Source organism: Xiphophorus maculatus, chromosome 1, assembly GCF_002775205.1.
Source record: "Xiphophorus maculatus strain JP 163 A chromosome 1, X_maculatus-5.0-male, whole genome shotgun sequence".
Classification (NCBI taxonomy): Eukaryota; Metazoa; Chordata; class Actinopteri; order Cyprinodontiformes; family Poeciliidae; genus Xiphophorus; species Xiphophorus maculatus.
The window spans coordinates 28,951,423-28,969,245 of record NC_036443.1 but is presented as its reverse complement, the minus strand read 5'-3'; the positions used below and the strand labels follow the sequence as shown (position 1 = coordinate 28,969,245).

Below are 17,823 nucleotides of genomic sequence, written 5' to 3'. Positions count from 1 at the left end.
AAATGCACCAAAAATAGAAATCAATAAAAAATATTACTTGTTGCTTAAGCAAAAGGTTTTGTTTAAGTGAAATCTGTGCAAAGGAGAATATGTCTCCTAATTTTAGTTTGGCCTTCCTTTAAGACTTTATAGTTAACTTTTATTCAGAGGAAACCAGCAGGACCACTCTCTGGGTGTTGCATCTGTCTCCCAGGTAGCAGCTCAACAAAACAAGGTCTTGCACATTACCATCACGATTCTCACCTGTCAAAATTAAAGGAGCGAGACGGCAATAGAAAAAGAGAGGGAGCGAGATTGTTGGCTATACCAGCGAGGCATGCTTCGCTCAAGGCTACATCTCTCTTTCAGCTCGCTGGTCTCGCTCTCTGTTACTCAGCAGCAAGAAGTAAAGAAGAAAGGTGTGACTAACAGCTCACCACACTGAAACTCTTTCCTCCTCTCCCTAAAGAAAAGCAGTTGTCCAGGCATGAAAGTACAGCGGGTTAAGGAGACACAAGGGTACACACGAAAGGGCAGTCTGCAACAATAAAAGCACAGGATAATGTTGAAACCTGTTTTGGCTCTGGGGAATGTGAAAAGATAAAAATTTTGTGCAGAGAAAATGATTAAAACATGATATTGTGAAACCTAGTTGGTTGCTGTTTTTTGGGTTTTCTTCCATCTTTATTATGATATATTTAAAAAAAAGAGAATAAAATTCCTAATTCCTAAGATCTCTTTTTGTCCGAAAAAACGAATGCATTAATGCGCATAAATGATCTATTTTACTTTGTTGACATTTTGTTTGTATCGTTTTTGCACCAAGGGAGACAAGTTGTGGCCAATAGAGTTATGTTACTGTAGCCGAAGGCATTATTATTATCATCATTATAAGGCGTAATTATCCTATAAGGCCAAGTCACTATACTGTATATGTATTTTCTGCATAAGCTGTGATCATTTAAATGTCAAGGTTCTCTAACTGGTTTCCCCTTGGGGCTCAAATCATGTCAGAATATTTGTATGAAACATTTTGGTTTAAAAAAAAAAACGTGCAGCTAAGTAGGATAAATTTTAAAATGTAGAAAATACTCAAGTGTATGTGCATAAAACAGACTATTTAAAAGAAATTAGAAAAACTACAAGGATGTTAACATTTATTGAGTTTGTTTGGAGCAGTGATGGTTATAAATAATCAAGTCTGCTGGGAGGAATGATCTTCTGTAGCCTTTGTTCACCAAGGATGGAGCAGTGAAGGAGCTCTCCATTATGCCGACTGGCGTCAGGATTTGAGAAAGGAAAGACCAAAGCTGGCTCCTGCCAGACTATAACCTCATTAAACCAGGTCACAGTGCTCCAAGTAACTTGTTTTATTGCTTTTAGCGGTGCAGCTGCATTACGCATCTCCTCCTGCTGCGGATATAATTAAAAGGAAGCAGCTGAAATGAGCCATCCATGATCTTCACAGCACTAAATACAGTGCCATGATGACCAGGCTCTTTGCCAAGAAAGATGCACCTGAGCTGGGCTTCCCAGCTGGGAGAAGCACACACGCCTCTAATTTGCACAGATAAGCTGGTTGCTGGGAGACAGAGTGCAAGTTGTGAGTTTTTAATGTGGCATTTAAATGCTAAATATATCTTGTGTTGTATTCAGTGATGAGAAGTGCAAAGAGGATCTTGTAAGATTAAAAATGTAATCTTATCAGAGTTGCAGTGACTCACAAATAACTACTTCAGGCCTTGGTTTGATCAGCTCACTTTAGTGAAAATCACATTTTGAATTTTGTGCGCACGATTCCTTTAACTATGTGATATGTACATTTCACTGTCCCATGTTAAAACATTTGGTTTTGCACTTAAAAGTGTGCAGCGCTTTGCTCAAGGCCATTATTGTTTATTAATAATGCATTTCTAGCCAGTTTTTCAAAATGAAAGAAGCAGAATAACACATTTTATTCTAATGTAGACTAGTCAAGGACCTTAAAATGACTTGGTGTGGATGTAGCTGTCAAATGACCAGATTGGTATTATGAAAGGAGCCTAAACATTTGGGATACCCCAAGGTTTAATCCTGGGACTCCTACTATTTAATATAGTCCTTTTGGCTGAGGTTATAACAAGTAATACGATTAGTTACCATAACATTGCAGTGTTACCATGTGACACTGAACCCATCCAAGCACTGAACAGATGTTTAAAACAAATCAGTGTGTAGGGATGCTAAACCTTTATCCAAAACTGAAGTTATGTTTATTTATCACCTAAAGAGGAACAATCAGGATTCATTTAGTACAACTTGAAGCCAGAGATCAGGCCCAAAATCTGATGGACTCTGACCTGAACCTTCAGAGTCACATAAAGATAGTTACAAAGTCAGCCTTCTAACACCTGAAGAACATTAATGGGATTAAAGACTAATGTCTCCAAGGTTGTATCATCCTTCCAGAACCAAACATGGAGACACGGCATTCAGTTTGTAAGCTCCACTACTCCACAATAAACTTCCAGCTGAAACACTGAAGCTAAAAACACACCTGTTTAGAGCTGCTTTTGATTCATAATAACTGGAACATTTATCTATATATTTGATGATTTGAAAAATGGCATTTGACAAAATGTAACGATTATTGCTTACTTTGTAATTGTTGGCTATATTATGTTTTTATGGTGTAAAGCATTTTGAAAAGTGCTGTACAATAAACTTAAAGTAAAAATACAATTACTGTAGAGGAAGAAAGAAAACAACAAAACGACAATGGATATTTATCATAATATGTTTAAAAACAAGATCATAACCAAATATGTTGACAATGTGAAGATTTATACACGATTCCTACCAGGAGATATGCGATCCGGACTCACATTTGCCTGTAAACAGCAATGGGATTTCTTATATAGTGAAGGTTTGGAGAGACCAACCATGATTATGTTTGTACAATGAGAAAATGTTTCTTTTAGGGTGGTTTAACTGATGCTGATACTTACAATTACTTAGCAAAGATTGCACAACAGAAGGAAGTTGGTTTTCTCAGTAAAGGTTTTGTCAAACATGGGACTTCTTTAACCCAGATGATTAAACTTTTCCCATGGGGTGTGTCCATTAAGTGTCTGGCTAGTGGAAAGCACTCCCAGGTGGGGTTGCACACTCAGAAAGACAAAGGTTTAATATACCGGCGATTTTGTCCACCCCCTATCTCATCTGTCATCTCAGCCTTTCACCAGGGGCTGTTTTCATTTCTGGGTACTCACTCTCAAATACCATGTTGAATGGAAACATTTCTCAGCCTAAAGGCTTTGTGGTTGCTCAGCTGCCCTCCTGCTCATCCAAATCCTCACATCTATAATAAAATAGATTAAAATAGCCTGGAAAGTAGCAGTATTATGATATACATCCCTGTCCGTACTTGTAGGTAAGTCACCGTGGGCGTTTTGGTGGGGATTTTACTGGGTTTGGACGCTTCAATTTATCACAGTGCCCACTCATTTAAGAAGCACCTGCAAAAGCTAGCTGTGTGGGTAAATCCTCTGTGTCAGTCTGGTTCCCTTGGAGGAGGTAAGTCATAAAGTTCAAGTTTGATCAGGTGTGTTTTCCATTTAACCTGAACTCAGAGAATGAGCTGAATCTTAGGGATAGTCCTGTGTTCAAAACAAGGGAAAAAATGATTCTTATTGCCATCACCACCTGGCTGCCTTGCCCTTTTGTTTCACCTGACACAATGCCATTGGAAAATAACACTCCTATTACCTTAAGTTGCTTTTGACGATGTAACATACTCTATTTGTTTAGCAAATAAGCCTGATATCTTGGGGAAAATTTGATACCTGGGATGCCTGATACCTGGGAAATATTTGGAGATGTTGACAAACGAACATACTAACAATTCTGCAGACCACACACATCCTGGACACAAATTGTTTACATTTTAACCTCCAGGTTAAAGTGCTACAGAGCTTGTTTTGCAGAAACCAGCCACCACAGAAAGCTTTAAAAAGGGAAATATTTGGTGCAAAAACACAAAATCTTACCAAGTATTTTTGGTCTAGTTTCTAGCATAGGTAACTTGGTACATGTAAAATAAGATAAAATTAACGGTAACACTTTATTTCGCAGGGTGTGAATAAGACTGCCATGACACAGTCATAAACATGACATAACACCTGTCATGAACATGAATAAGTCTTCATGAACATTTATGACTGTTGTTCTTAAAGTGTCATTCGGTAAATCACGACACTTTTAATACAAGCTTAAACTTTAGCTTTAATAACATAAAGCTACATAATTTTTAAAGTTTTATCAGTAATACTTTTATAACAAATTTATGTCAGATTATGATTTCTTGGTTAATGTCAAGTTGTCATAACAAAGACATTTTTAACAAATTAACTTAAACATAGCTTTTAAAAAATAAATACATCTGCCAGTGAAAAAATAAATGTTTCCCATATTATAAGTTAAGATATCTTGTTCCACTGGCAGATTATTTCACTAATAACTAGTGTGTTTCCATAAATGTGAAGGAATGTTTTACTTAAAACAAGCTAACAATAATAAAGTTTAGTGTTGTCAAATTTCATCACATTTTCCCCAGGTTTTAAATGAAATAATCTGCTAATGGCACTGGAACTATTCATTGAATATTAAGTAATTATTGAATTAAAACAAGTTCCTATATCTTGCTGAAAGGTTATCTGAAAGCTAGTTTTGCCTTATTTGAAATGTATCAAGATATTTGCTCCAGAAACTAGACCAAAAATACTTCTTAAGTTTTTGTGTTTTTGCAGTGCACGATCCTTGTCAATGAAAACGTACAATCTCCAGAACAAGACCTTGTTTCTTGTTACTGAACTGGACACAGTGTAAATAATAACAACCTTTGTCGTATTAAACTGGTGCACCTGACTATGGAAAAATGAATAAAACCTCATTTTTTCCTTTTCTCTGCGAATCTCTCACAGCTCCTGGAATATGTTGGCAAAGGAAAGAGCATCATGGACGTTGGTTTGGCTCAGGCCAGCCAGCCGCTCACCACCCGCTGCCACTACTATGAAGTGGAGATAGTTGATGCTGGGGAGAAGTGCTACATCGCCTTGGGCTTGGCAAGAAGGGTGAGCTGTCAAAGTAAATGCTTGGATAACTTCAGACACACCTGTGCTTAGAGGGGTACTCTCCATACTCTCCTTGTCTTTAGCATTTGGCCTTATTTCTACTTAGTGCAATAGAGTGAAAACAGTGTAGCTCAGCAGAGGTTAGTTATGTAGATTTCTTCTTCCAACACTATAAACTCCTCCTCAGAATACGTTGTAGGAAATTTCTGCTTTCCATTTCTGGGAAATGGAAAGCATTTCTCTCCTTTCACATAAATAAAAAGCTGATTTGATGGAGACAAGATGTTGATCATAAAACCTTTTGCACTGCGGGATAAAATCAGCACATTGAAAACACTCTTAAAGCCTTATTCCTTATTTAAGTTAGTTTCTTTTTACAACTGCAAAATAATTTCAAATATTCTAATAAACAATCAGAAAAGGACAAATTATAGGTGGGATGTAGGATTGAAGATGTTTACCTTAAAAAGAAAGCCGCACAATTTCCTTGCTTATTTGGTTGAATATTTTGTTGATCTTCACTGCAAAGACAAAAGTTTTTTTAGTGCAAATATCTGAGTATACTTGAACTAAGACAAAACTAATTTAAAAGTAACTTTTCAGCAATATATATTGCTTTAAGTAAATGATTTCTTAATGTTGTTTTAACAAAAATACTAGATTATTTTACTTGTAGCACAGGAAAAATGTCTTGTTTTAAGCGAAACAATTTGCTGAAGGAACTGGTACTTTCAACCAATATTAAGAAACTTTTCACTTAAAACGAGCTCATATTTCTTACTGGGAAGTTGCTTGTAATTTAGTTTTGTCTTATTTCAAGGGTTCTAAAAAGTAGACAAAAATAAGATTTTTCTGTGCAACAATGACTGACAACACTTGAGGTCTGATGAGACAGAAATTGAACTCTTCGGTGTGACTGCCAGGTGCGGTAAAGAGCTACTTCACTGCATGCACATTGATATGCTTGTTTTTTTGTTTTTTTAAATCAAAACCACCAAGACAACTACCCTTACTACCCAAAAGCATTATGCTGCCACCACCATGCTTCACTGTAGAGATGGCATTGACTTGGTGATGAGCTGTGCCTGGGTTATCAAACTTTTTATCTTATAGACAATTAAATTAAACTAAATGAGTGCTTCTTATTAAAATATCTAGAATGTTGTAAAAAAAAAAACATGCAGAAATATCTGGAGACCTGAGTCTCTATAAATCTCGACTGAAAGTACTTACTCTTAAAGTGAAGAATGCTTAGAAGCTGATAACTCAGAAAAACAAACTGTGCCAATAGCAAACAGTGATGTGAATTAAAGGAACAGTTCACTCTTTCTTAGAAGTCAGACCAGACATATTTGTGTTTGACTCAAAGTCAAAGCCGCGTAATTTCTACGAAGTTACCCAATTAATCACAGAAATGTCGCTTTTTGTCATGTTCACAAATAACTTCTTTGTTCTTTGAAAGCTAAACACACACATTCACTCCTTGTATTTTAATGTTTACTTTAGGTTACCTGCAGCCATTCCTTTGAGCTTAGAGCTCAGCACTATTTTACTTTATTAATTCTCGTGGTTCTTTTCCTGCTGCATCTGGCTCCTATTATAAAGCCATCGAGGAAAAGTGGCGTGAAAGTCGCAAAACGGTTTCCAGGTTTTCCATGTAATCCGTTTCACACAGCATGCAAACAATACAGGCTGGAATATTAACACAAATCACTTTCCATTTAACCAGGAACTCTCTGCTGCTGTTTCTGCTGGACATATTGACTTAAGGCTTTTTTCCCCCTTTTTTTATTTTGCTGGTTAACTTTCTGAATAGACGTGGCCAGCTCAGCCTTTGGAAATATTGCAACAAAAGTTGACAGATAAATTTATATCACACATTCACGCAGGAGTCAGAGCAAGCTCCAAATGATCCAGATTTTCCTACCCGTTCGCCCCCACCCCTCACACCATTATCTTGTCAAATTGACAAATACCTGCTAACCTGAAGCCAGTTTCACTCATTAAGTCAAACAATGCCTATTCCAGTCCTCCACCCTAAAGCCTAATTACTCATGGACTCAACTGACAGCTCAAATGGGTTTGGTACGGTAAGGAGGAATTGGAAATAATTCAATGACCTGCCTTTTAAATAAACACCCTCTTCCATTTTATTTCCATATCTCCAGTTGCAATAAACTACATCCTGATGCTTTCTATGATTTGGCAGTGGGAATACCCTGAGCCCTCACATCCACAGCTCGGTATTTGCTCACGCAGTAGTTCAGATTTCATCCAGATCTCGTTGAGGAACAGCAGGAAGGTCCCGCTCTCCGCTGTAAATAAATACCTCTTTGACACCTGTGTAAGAGCGAGGCTGCACATGAGGCAGAACAGGAAGATGAAGTGCCATGTGGAAATGGGTTTTGTTTACGGCACGTTAAGCTTTTCAAATGAGGCTGCAGACTTGGCACTAAGGTCGCACTTGTTCAGTTGAAACCAGAAGTTTACATACACCTCCTCAGAATTTAGTAACGTTTAGTTAGCACTTGCAACACTGCAAAAACACAAAACCTCACCAAGTATTTTAATCTAGTTTCTAGTGCAAATATCTTAGTTTTCTCTTATTTCAAGTGTACTAACTTAAAAATTACTTTTCAGCCATTTATTGGAGCTTTTTTAAAATCAATAATTCCTTAATATTGATGAAAAAGTACTTGTTCCACTGGCAGAGTTTTTCACTTTTAGCAATATATTTTTCTGTTGTTACAAGTGAAATAATCTGCCAGTGGAACTACAACTTTTTCATCAATATTAAGGAATTATTGACTTAAAAGAAGCTCCTATATTTTGTTAAAAAGTTACTTAAGTCTTATTACAAGTGTTGTAAGATATTTAAAGTAGACACTAGAACAAAAAACTACTGCAATCCAAGAGCACCATTTGTTTTTTGGGGGCACTGATTGACTGGAAAACTGTTGACCTTAGTAGATCTTGGTACCACAGGCGAGTGATGGAACAGATTGTTGGTTGGTTTAACACAGAGCAGTGTGATACAGAACCGCAGGAGCTGAAAATTTCACAAATATTGGAATTTTGGTCTCCAATCAAACTGGGTCTACTGGAATATTAGGTGCAAAAACACCCTGAGTGTTTCTTTCCTCTGCGCCAGCAAAGACATGGTACTATGATGACGTTGTTTACACCAAAGTTGATACTAAAATACGGTGTTAAGCAGTAGGCATGTCACAATACGCAATAAATCAATGAATTGCACAATAAATTAGAACAAGCTCAATAATTTCCATTTTCATCATTTATCGATTTCTCTTTTCTTTCTCTCTCTACCAAAAACTGGATGATGAAAGTCTTCAGTCTGGTGCTTTTGTCTCTACTAACCTGTTTTTGAAGGGCAGTTTTGTTTACAGAGACTTCAAAATTTATTTTATTTGGTGTTAGGTTTATTTATTTTGGATATTTAAAATGTCTTTCAGTACCAATTAAATGTTCAGTAGAATTAGAAGTTTATTGATCTTTGAAAATATGTCCTTGTATTATTATGCCATTATTATCATTATATTACTTTAAAATTGTCTCAAAACAACAGTATTGGCATTTATAGCAATAACTTCTCAATCCTCAGCATTGAGACAACTTTTCTCAGAGCATTACAACAACGAGAAACAATGGTAGCATCCTTAGCGTGAAGTTTGCTTTTATGTTTTCAACTGGAGAGTACTCAGTGTTTGGACATGATGTTGTGTTTGAGCAATAGTTTGGATAAAATTACACGGCCTAATCTTCCCTACGATCCTTATCTGCAATCCTGTCAGCAGCAGAGCAAATTAAGTAAGTTGTCTGTTTTTCTTTTTCCGCCCTGCATCCATAAAACTTTAGGGAAACGCCAACACAGATGCTTACAGATCAGAGAGTCATTGTTATGCTGTGGGGGCCTGGAGGTTTCAACCTGATGACATGAGGCTAAACAAACAGACCTGCATTAGTTCTCCACATGGTCCCTGCCCAACCCCTATAAGTTTGGCACGTACAAACAGAACCCACTGCTTCATCCTCCCATATAGTGTTCCTTCAGCACACACACAACATACTCTCACGTCTGTGGTAATACCTGGCTTAAGCTTTATTTTTAGACTCCTCTGTGATATGTCAGTGTGATAGCTGCAGTCGATGATTTGTATCTCCTTCCACATGGTTTTCCTCTCAGCCCGCACCTTCACTGTCACAGGTTTTTCCCCTCGACCTGTTTACTCTTCCACAGTGTGGAAAGCTCAGATTCCACTTAGATGGGATGACCTGATATTGGAGGTCCTGCTCCACCAAGCTGTGGACGCCACCCAGGACTGCCATTCTTTTGCATTCCTGCTAGCAAACAGGTGTCGGACAAATCATTCCCAGAACAAAAGCCAAAGCCGGTGGGACAGTGTCATTATCCACAGAGAGACGTGTCCTGTACCGACATGGCCGAGACATTTCCTTTACTTTGATGAAACTAAAGTGGAACTGTTTGGACATAATGACCATTGTTACATTTGGAGGAGAAACAAGGATGCTTCTATCATCCTAATGGCAGCATCTTATTGTGAGGCAGTTTTTGCTGAAGGAGCAACTGGTGCACTTCATAAAATAAATGGCATCACAAAGGAAGAATATTATGTGTAAATATTGAAGCAACATCTAAAGGAAGATTGGTCTTCCAAATGGACAACAACCCTCAGCTTCTGGCCAAAGTGGTTAAAAAGTGGCTTAAGAACAGTAAAGCCAATGTTCTGGTGTGGCCATCACAAAGCCTTGTGGGAAAATCGGAAAAGGTGTGTGTAAGCGAGGCGGCCTACAAACCTGACCCAGCTCCACCGGTTCTGTCAGGAGGAATAGTCCAGAACTCCAGCAAACTATTGTGAGAAAGCTGTTGAATGAAACCCAAAACATTTGATCCAATTCATGTTTTTCATGTATGTAAACTTCTAAATCTGTAACATCTTTCTCTCATTTTTATGGCTTTTGTCAAATGGAAATAATCTTGGTGATTCTAAGTGACCTAAAACAAGAAAATTTTGGTCTGATTAAACTTCAGGCATTGAGAAAAAAAAGTGGATGTGTCTTTTTATTCCGTGTATTTAAACTTCTGGTTGGGTTGTTTAGTTTTTCTGCACCTATAGAGAGTTCTTAATTTAATGTATAAAGCACACCAAGACAGTAAAAGTGATGTTCACAACAGTTACTACAATGATGGAGATGAAAATAGACATTTAATAGCTGGGTAGAGTTCTGCGGTCTGAACAGAATCATTATTGGATTTTCAAATCTTTTTTTTTTTAGTTTTTCTTGAACCATTTCTCCAAATTACACATTATATTGGTGTCTCAATCAGGGTGCAAACTCTTGAGACGTTGCTCCTCTCCACATGGAGATGCAGCCCACATGTCAGCGAGCCGGAGGAATCTTCGGGCTTGTGGTTTAGAAGCAGCAGACTTGGTGGATGAAGAGATCTCAGGGTTGCTGCTGCATTCCTGTGTCTTCTTGTCTTTATCTACTGATGTCTTACTCTGTCCTCTGTCTTTATTTCTTTCTTTTTCTCTTTGCATTTCCATTTCTTAACAGATTCCCTGCTGCGTTGTCAGATAAGATCTGTGATGTTCCCTTGAAATGTTCCCGGTCTTAGCTGTAGTTATTTAGTCACTCTTTTGTTGATTTCCCATCCCAACACAAGTGCTAATAATAATTTCACCTGCTTTCTTTGCTTTTGAGAAATTAGTCTACCTTCTCCAGCTTTTCTGGATGTTTTGTTAATTATTTTCTTTCCCTTTGGCCATCCACTGGGTCTGACTTATCATAATACAGAAATGAAAGGTCTTTTGTAGGCCTCCTGTTCCTGTTAATAATAAAATAAGTGCAGTAGAGTTTACTCAACAGCGAGGACAGAATGGAAAGAAGTAAGTAATTATTTAGAAAAGAGGGCCAAATGGAAGATGAAAGATCATGAAGTCATTGCCCCGTTAATCTTTCCTCTTGTTCAGTGGTGTGTTTTTATAATAATAGAGGTGCAGCCTAGAAAACAGATAAAAATCGCTGGTAATTACCTCTGAGTCATCCCTTGATCTTATCCGCAAGTGGGCCGATGGTTATTTCTCTTGGTACACAAGAAGCACTTATCCTGCATATATCTGATGATGGAAACAAGGCGACCTTGAGAGTCTGAGTAGTTACAGACCGAAATCAGTTTGCAAATGGTGCAGATGGTGTCCAACATCAGTCCTCGAGGAGCGGAGTCCTACAAATTTGAGATGTTTAACACCTGAATTACATAAATTAAGTCAAGTCAAGTTTCTTTGCATTTCATATTTCAGCATCAAGTCAATTAAAAGTGATTCACATCATAAAAACATCATGCAATCATAATTTATGAGACAAGCAATAAACATTACATTTTGTAAAATGTCGTCATCCAAATCACCGAGGAAATACATATCAAATGTATTTATTAATGTTTCAGTTGTTATGACTCAAATTCAACTCTAAACAGGTAGGTTTTTAGTCTTGATTTAAAGGAAGTCAGTGTTTCGGCTGATTTTCAGTTTACTGGAAGTTAACCCAGATTAGTGGAGCTTAAAAACTGAAAGCTGCTTCTCCATGTTTGGTTCTGGGGATGTAGAGTAGACCAGAGCAAGAAGACCTGAGAGGTCTGGAAAGTTGATACAACCTTGGGGACATTAGTCCTTTAATCCTGGAAATGATCTTCAGGTGATAGAAGGCTGACTTTATAACCGTCTTTATGTGGCTCTGAATTCTCAGAGTCCATCAGGCCTGATTAATAGTTTCAGACCCATAATCCCTTTGTCTACCAGACTATCAGTAGACTACAGAAAAAGCAGGCATTAGATGTATTGATATAAGGATGATTTGAAATGACTGGCGCTCTTATTTCTTCTGAAGATACAGAATCCTAAAGTGACCATTTCTTTCGTTTTTCATTCAGGATTATCCCAAGAACAGACACCCTGGGTGGAGCCGGGGGTCCGTCGCCTATCATGCAGGTGAGACTTTCTCATGATTTCTTTCCAGCTTGAGGAATTTCCTTCTTACTCCGGTTTAAGAGAAATGAATGAATCAGACTTCCTTTAAACATCTGAGGATGCTTTTAGATTTTTTGCGGCCATCCGACCACAATTAACGAATAAATTAGGACAAAACTACAACTTTTAAATCACAAGCTACTAACAAAACACAAAGTGATAATCTTTTCCAAGCTTTCTGGTTTACTTTTTACATTGATGGTAGATAGAATCGGATCGACTCATTGACACCTAAGTGCACTCAAATCTGTTTTTAGTTGCTGGACTAAAACTTGGCTAAATACAGCAAGTGTTTTCAATTGAACACTGACCTTGTTTTTATCAAAAATGGCTTAGATAATTATTTTAAGAAGGTACCCAAAAACAATTAGAAACTTCGAATTCATTATCCTATTTCTCCAAAAAAAAATTATTAAAATAACCCATGCTTAGTTTATTGTTAAGTAGGTAAAATAATAATAATAAAAAATAAATTTTTGGTGATTTTAGTTTTTAAAATAGTTTTTGAGCCGTGAGTACTGACATGACAGAAGCTACATTCATACTGTAGCCTGAAGTGACCCAAATCTGTTTTGCTTTTTTTCCTTAATGTGACCCGTATCTGACCTTTCATGACAGCCTTAACACACATCGGGTTTTTTCGAAGACTACCCAGGCTACTTGGATATGTGGCCCATATCTAATACATGTCAGATCTTTTCAAATGTGAAAAGAGCGGCCAGGTCGCATTCATCCGATCTCAACGTCATTGATACTTGACAAACGTCACTATTCTGCCCCCTGATACGCGCAAGCGGGAAGGAAAACAGCCATGGCGGACCATAATCAGGATTAAGTTGTTAATGTGCTGGTCCTGGTCGGACAACAAGCTACGCTCCTCCATTAGCATCCACATTTACTTCTGCAATCGTGAGCACTTCTTCTTCTTTCTTTTTTTTATGGCGGTTGGTAAAACTCTGAGCATGCTCTCTAAGTGTGACTTTATTGTGCCCTCTACTGCCCATGCGAGACACTTTTAGCTCGTTTGCTGTTCACACAGGAAATCACATACAAGTCGCATATATTTTGAAGTGTGAACGACCAAGCAAAAATATATATATATATATTTCACAAAAAAAATGGAATTGAGCCTTAAAGCCTGCAGTGTGAACGCAGCCAAAAAGTTAGCACACAAATGCTTTAGATGGAAACCAATCAATGAACAACTTCACAGGAATGTTGAGTAATACAAACAGCTGGAGAGAAAAAAGAAAAGATATTGTCAGGTTGAGATGTTGATCATATCTGCGAAAGCTTGGAGTAAATAAAACCCGGCGTGAGTCATCTGTATTGTCAGAGTTTGTTCTTGTTTCCTGCAGATCTATGAAGATTATCTTTGTAGGGATCTGAATAAAACATCCACAGCTTCCCATGGAAAGGCTTCAGCACCCTTCACTATCTGAGCTGTGAGATTAGCTGCCCTGATAGAGAAGCACCTCAAAGGTGGTTGTTATTATTCTGAACAAGATACTCTTCGTACTGTTTATCTCACAATCAGAGGTGGGTAGAAAACCCCAAAATTACACTCATGTAAGAGAATTACTACTTCAGCATATTTGTACTCAAGTAAAAGTAAAAAGTAGCCATCCAAGATAATTAAAAAAATATTTAAGTAAAAAGTTTACTCATGTTTTGAGTAAACTTTCATTTAAAAGTTGCATAATCTGATGTGCCAAAATATAGTTAAGTGAAAATGTTGGTATTTTAAGGATGAAAATGACAATAATTCATACAAGCAGCAAAAAATTATAAAATTAGGCAAAATAATTTTTTTCCAAAACTGTTTCTTTAAAAAAAAAATAATAATAATGAAACTGCAGGTGTGTGTCTGTGTCTGGTGAACTTTTGGTTAAAACATGTTTGTTTTTCATTCAGTGGGTAGAGAATACAGAAATTTTATGCAAGTAAGAGTAGCAATAAATTACTCAAAAAAAACAAACAAAACTCCTCAAATAAATGTAATTGCATAAATGTAACTAGTTACTTTTACCACTCTGCTCACAATGCATTGTCACATCATGTTTGTCCTTATCTGTCCAGAGCTTTTAGGAGACACCTGGACTTTATCTCTGTTGATCTTTCTTGTTGTAAATTTTTGTTGTTTCTACTCTAAAAATGCCATAAAAGACACTTTCTGTTTGCTGGTTTTTGCCACGTTATTTTTGGAGGTCACGTCTGTTGTCCGGATCAGCAATCAAGGAACATTTTCCCGTCCACTCTGCGCATTCCCGTCATGTTTTTAGTTCAAGTTTATGGTCTTAAATCCGCCGTATCCCACTGCAGATTGCAGTTATAGTTCCGGATGCATTAGTAGTAATAACAGTTGATGCTGGACGTCCTGCCGGAGTCTGCGGATGATGCCTTCGTGCCGAGTGACAGACAGGACCAGTCATTTAGAGGCTCACCGTACCAGTGCCAGAGCTGCTGCACTGCGGTCCGTCTGGTTTGGCCGCTGCTTGCTGGACGCCACAGATATGCGCACGCCCCTGCAGAGCCGCCATTAATCTTATTTGCTAGTGACTGAAAATGATCCGTGTGGTTTTCCATGCCGTGTGTAAGAGGTTTGTCTTCCCATGCTCGGGATACGGTGAAAGCTCCAGTCCGGTGGCTCCTTCCTCTCCTCTCTGCTTACAGCCCAGCAACCTCAGGAATTGCATGTGGACATTATCTGGCAGGGGGGGCGACAAATACCTAATGCAAAAACAGCTTTATACGCACCGCAGTGTGCCCTATCACCACAGCATGCTTCAATAAGAGATTATTAAAACTTTAATTCCCTTATTTTCTGCCTGCTGTTGCTAAAAATCTTATGTGTTTGCATTTCACTCACAAAATCTCACCAAGTATATCTGTCTCTAGTCTCTAATACAAATAACTCAGTACACTTAAAAACAGACAAAACTAACTCATAAATAATGTTTTAGTAAAATATAGCTTGTTTTAAGATTATTTTTTAACTTATTACATTTTTCCCATTTTATAAGTGAAATAATCAGCCAGTGAAACTTTTGATTGATTTAATTCACACCACAAATTATAGCGCACTTAAATATACATGCAAAAAGATAAAATCTTCCTAAAACTTTGTCTAGGAGTATGCAGTGAGACTGATCTTAGCGCGTATATCTATTTAAGCAAATAATAATTTGTGGTATGTGCGTTTAATCTCAACCATTTGCTGCAAAAACAAAAGTATATTTCATCTACTTTATGGTGCAAGCATCAGTACACTTGAAATAAGGCAAAACTAACCTGCAAGTAGCTTTTCAGTACGAACTATGAGCTTGTTTTAAGCTCAATAATTCCTTAATATTGATGAAAAAGTACAAGTTATAAGTGAAATAATCTCCCAGTGGCACCAGACATTTTATATTTAGAACTTTTTCATCAATATTAAAGAGTTATTGACCTAAACGAGCTACTATTTCTTGCTTAAAAGTTACTTTTGTGTTATTTCAAGAGTATTAAGATGTTTGTACTAGAAACTAAACCAAAAATGTTTTGTAAAACAGTGCTTTTGTAGTGCTTTAATTCATAGCAGATGTTGGGGTTTATATTGAGAGCAATAAATCTTCAAATTGAAAGGACTCTTGACTTTACCAAAGCTGTCCAAATCTAGCAGATTGTGAGCTTACTTGGGCTCCATGTGATGCTATTATGACATCCACGCAGCATTAAAATGTGGCACAAATCCAATTTTCTTTTGCCTGATTTTGTTATTTTTTGTTCCTTATATGAATGATTGTCATTTTGGTCCTTAAAATACCAACATTTCCACTTAACTTTATATTTTGGCCCATCAGATGCTGTAACTTTCAAATGTTAAATGATTGATAATTTGATCTGTACTTGAGTAAGTCTTCTGCCAAAAACATTTTTACTCCTACTTCAATAATTTCTTGAGTACAAATATGTTAGGAGTGATTATTTTACTTGAATAAATTTTTTTGGTACTCTGCCCAGCTCTGGCTGGTGCAGGTTAGCGGGTCATGGGGCCGTTAACCTTTTGAAAACCTCTCATCTTTGACTCACTCGTACTGTGACTCAACGCCCGCAGCTGAAGCTTTGGCCCGACCGCCATCGCCCCCATGCAGCCGCAGATAAAGTGCTCAGTCTGACCTGAGTGCTCTCCATCAGTGACATGCTCTAATCTGATCTACGTCTCCAAAAACAGCTGTCCAATAGCAACATGTTATCTAAGAAAAATGATGCCTTCTTTCCTAACAGGGTGTTAGGGGTTTGGATAACATACTTTAATAACAATTAAAGGGGGCACTTTAACTAAATTGATCCCCATCTTTCATCAAGGTTGATGTCATAAAAACTTCTTCACGTCAGTGAAAACGACATGCTGTCCATATAAAGTCTGCAGTTCTGTTTTGGTAACCAGTTGATCACATCCTGGACCCTTTTATTGTCTTTTTAACGACCCACAATTAATCCAAATCAGGGTTTCTCTTCAGTCCATAAGACTCACTGATTAACTACAAATTTCGGAAAACAGCATCGAGGAACGTGGCTCTTAAGATTGCAACTTGGAATTGAGTTGCACATAAACCAAAGACTTAAGTTTCGAAGAGCAACTAAACCCCAAATCATCTCGTGTTGTGTGTTGCTACCTTTATGTTTCTGTGCAAACTGTGATATTTTCATGTAAGCTTGATTAATTCTGCAGCATTTGGTTTAAACTTGTCATAATGCCGCCATCTTTGAACCGATGGGTGTTCTTAGTGCCTTCCAGTCAATTCTGAGGCTGTTTCACACCTGTTAGCCCCGTAGACTTGGTTCAATAGGGAACAAAACTCCAACATTATCTACCTTTTAAGCTGCTGTGAATCACTTTCACACTGCACTGTGTTAAACAATCCAAACTAATTGAAAAGCCTGTTTCCTTCTCGCCTGTAGGGGCACTGCGCCAAGAACCACTGAAGGAAATTACATAAAAACCTCTGAAGAAGACACTGACATTATGTGAAGATTACATTCTTCACTTAATGTAATCAAAAATGGAGTGAGGTCAGATTTTAGAGGTTGTAGGATTTATCTTTTGTCTTTGGTAAAAGACAACAAGCAGTACCTTCTGCTAGCACTAAGCTAGCATGTTTGTTTTGGTTGCATTTACCCACAGTGCCCTACACTGTGGTCCATTTCTTGCTTTTGGAGCGGTCTCTGGTCCGCTATTTGATGCCTATGTCCACGCATTGACATAGACGTTCAAATCACACCAGAGTTCACTTCAACCAAACTGAGACCGAGGTTTTTAGGCGAACCACAGTTCGCTTTTTTGAATCCATTGCGCATTCACACTTCCCCAAACAAACATCAATAACATGAAAAAAGCATTTAAAATACTCATTAAACCTCTGTTCTGGGTGGTCTGATCCCAGAACACGTATCTTATAATCGTTCTTTTCTGATTCATCTAGTTTAAGAGACAATTATTTCTTCTTCTGTGACATCTGATCACGTCTCCCTGCTTGTCCTACCTTTGCTGCCCCATTACTTCCCACCATCCAGGCCCAAACCTGGATCTCTGCATCCTCACTTCCAGTTTCAGTCCTTGTCGCGCTCCAAAAAGGCCCCGTATTTTTAGCCCTGCTGGGCCGTGCCCCCTCTGTTTGCCT

The 17,823-nt window shown here is 37.7% G+C and overlaps 1 protein-coding gene across 1 annotated transcript in view; it reads left to right on the top strand.

Moving 5' to 3' along the window:
* The window catches only part of LOC102230904 (SPRY domain-containing protein 3-like), a 50,511-nt gene that overhangs the window by 21,946 nt on the left and 10,742 nt on the right, over positions 1–17,823 (top strand). The window contains exons 7-8 of the mRNA XM_023341585.1: positions 4,941–5,090; positions 12,064–12,121. Of these exons, the coding sequence (XP_023197353.1) occupies positions 4,941–5,090; positions 12,064–12,121 (208 nt within the window). The remainder of the gene's footprint in view (positions 1–4,940; positions 5,091–12,063; positions 12,122–17,823) is intronic.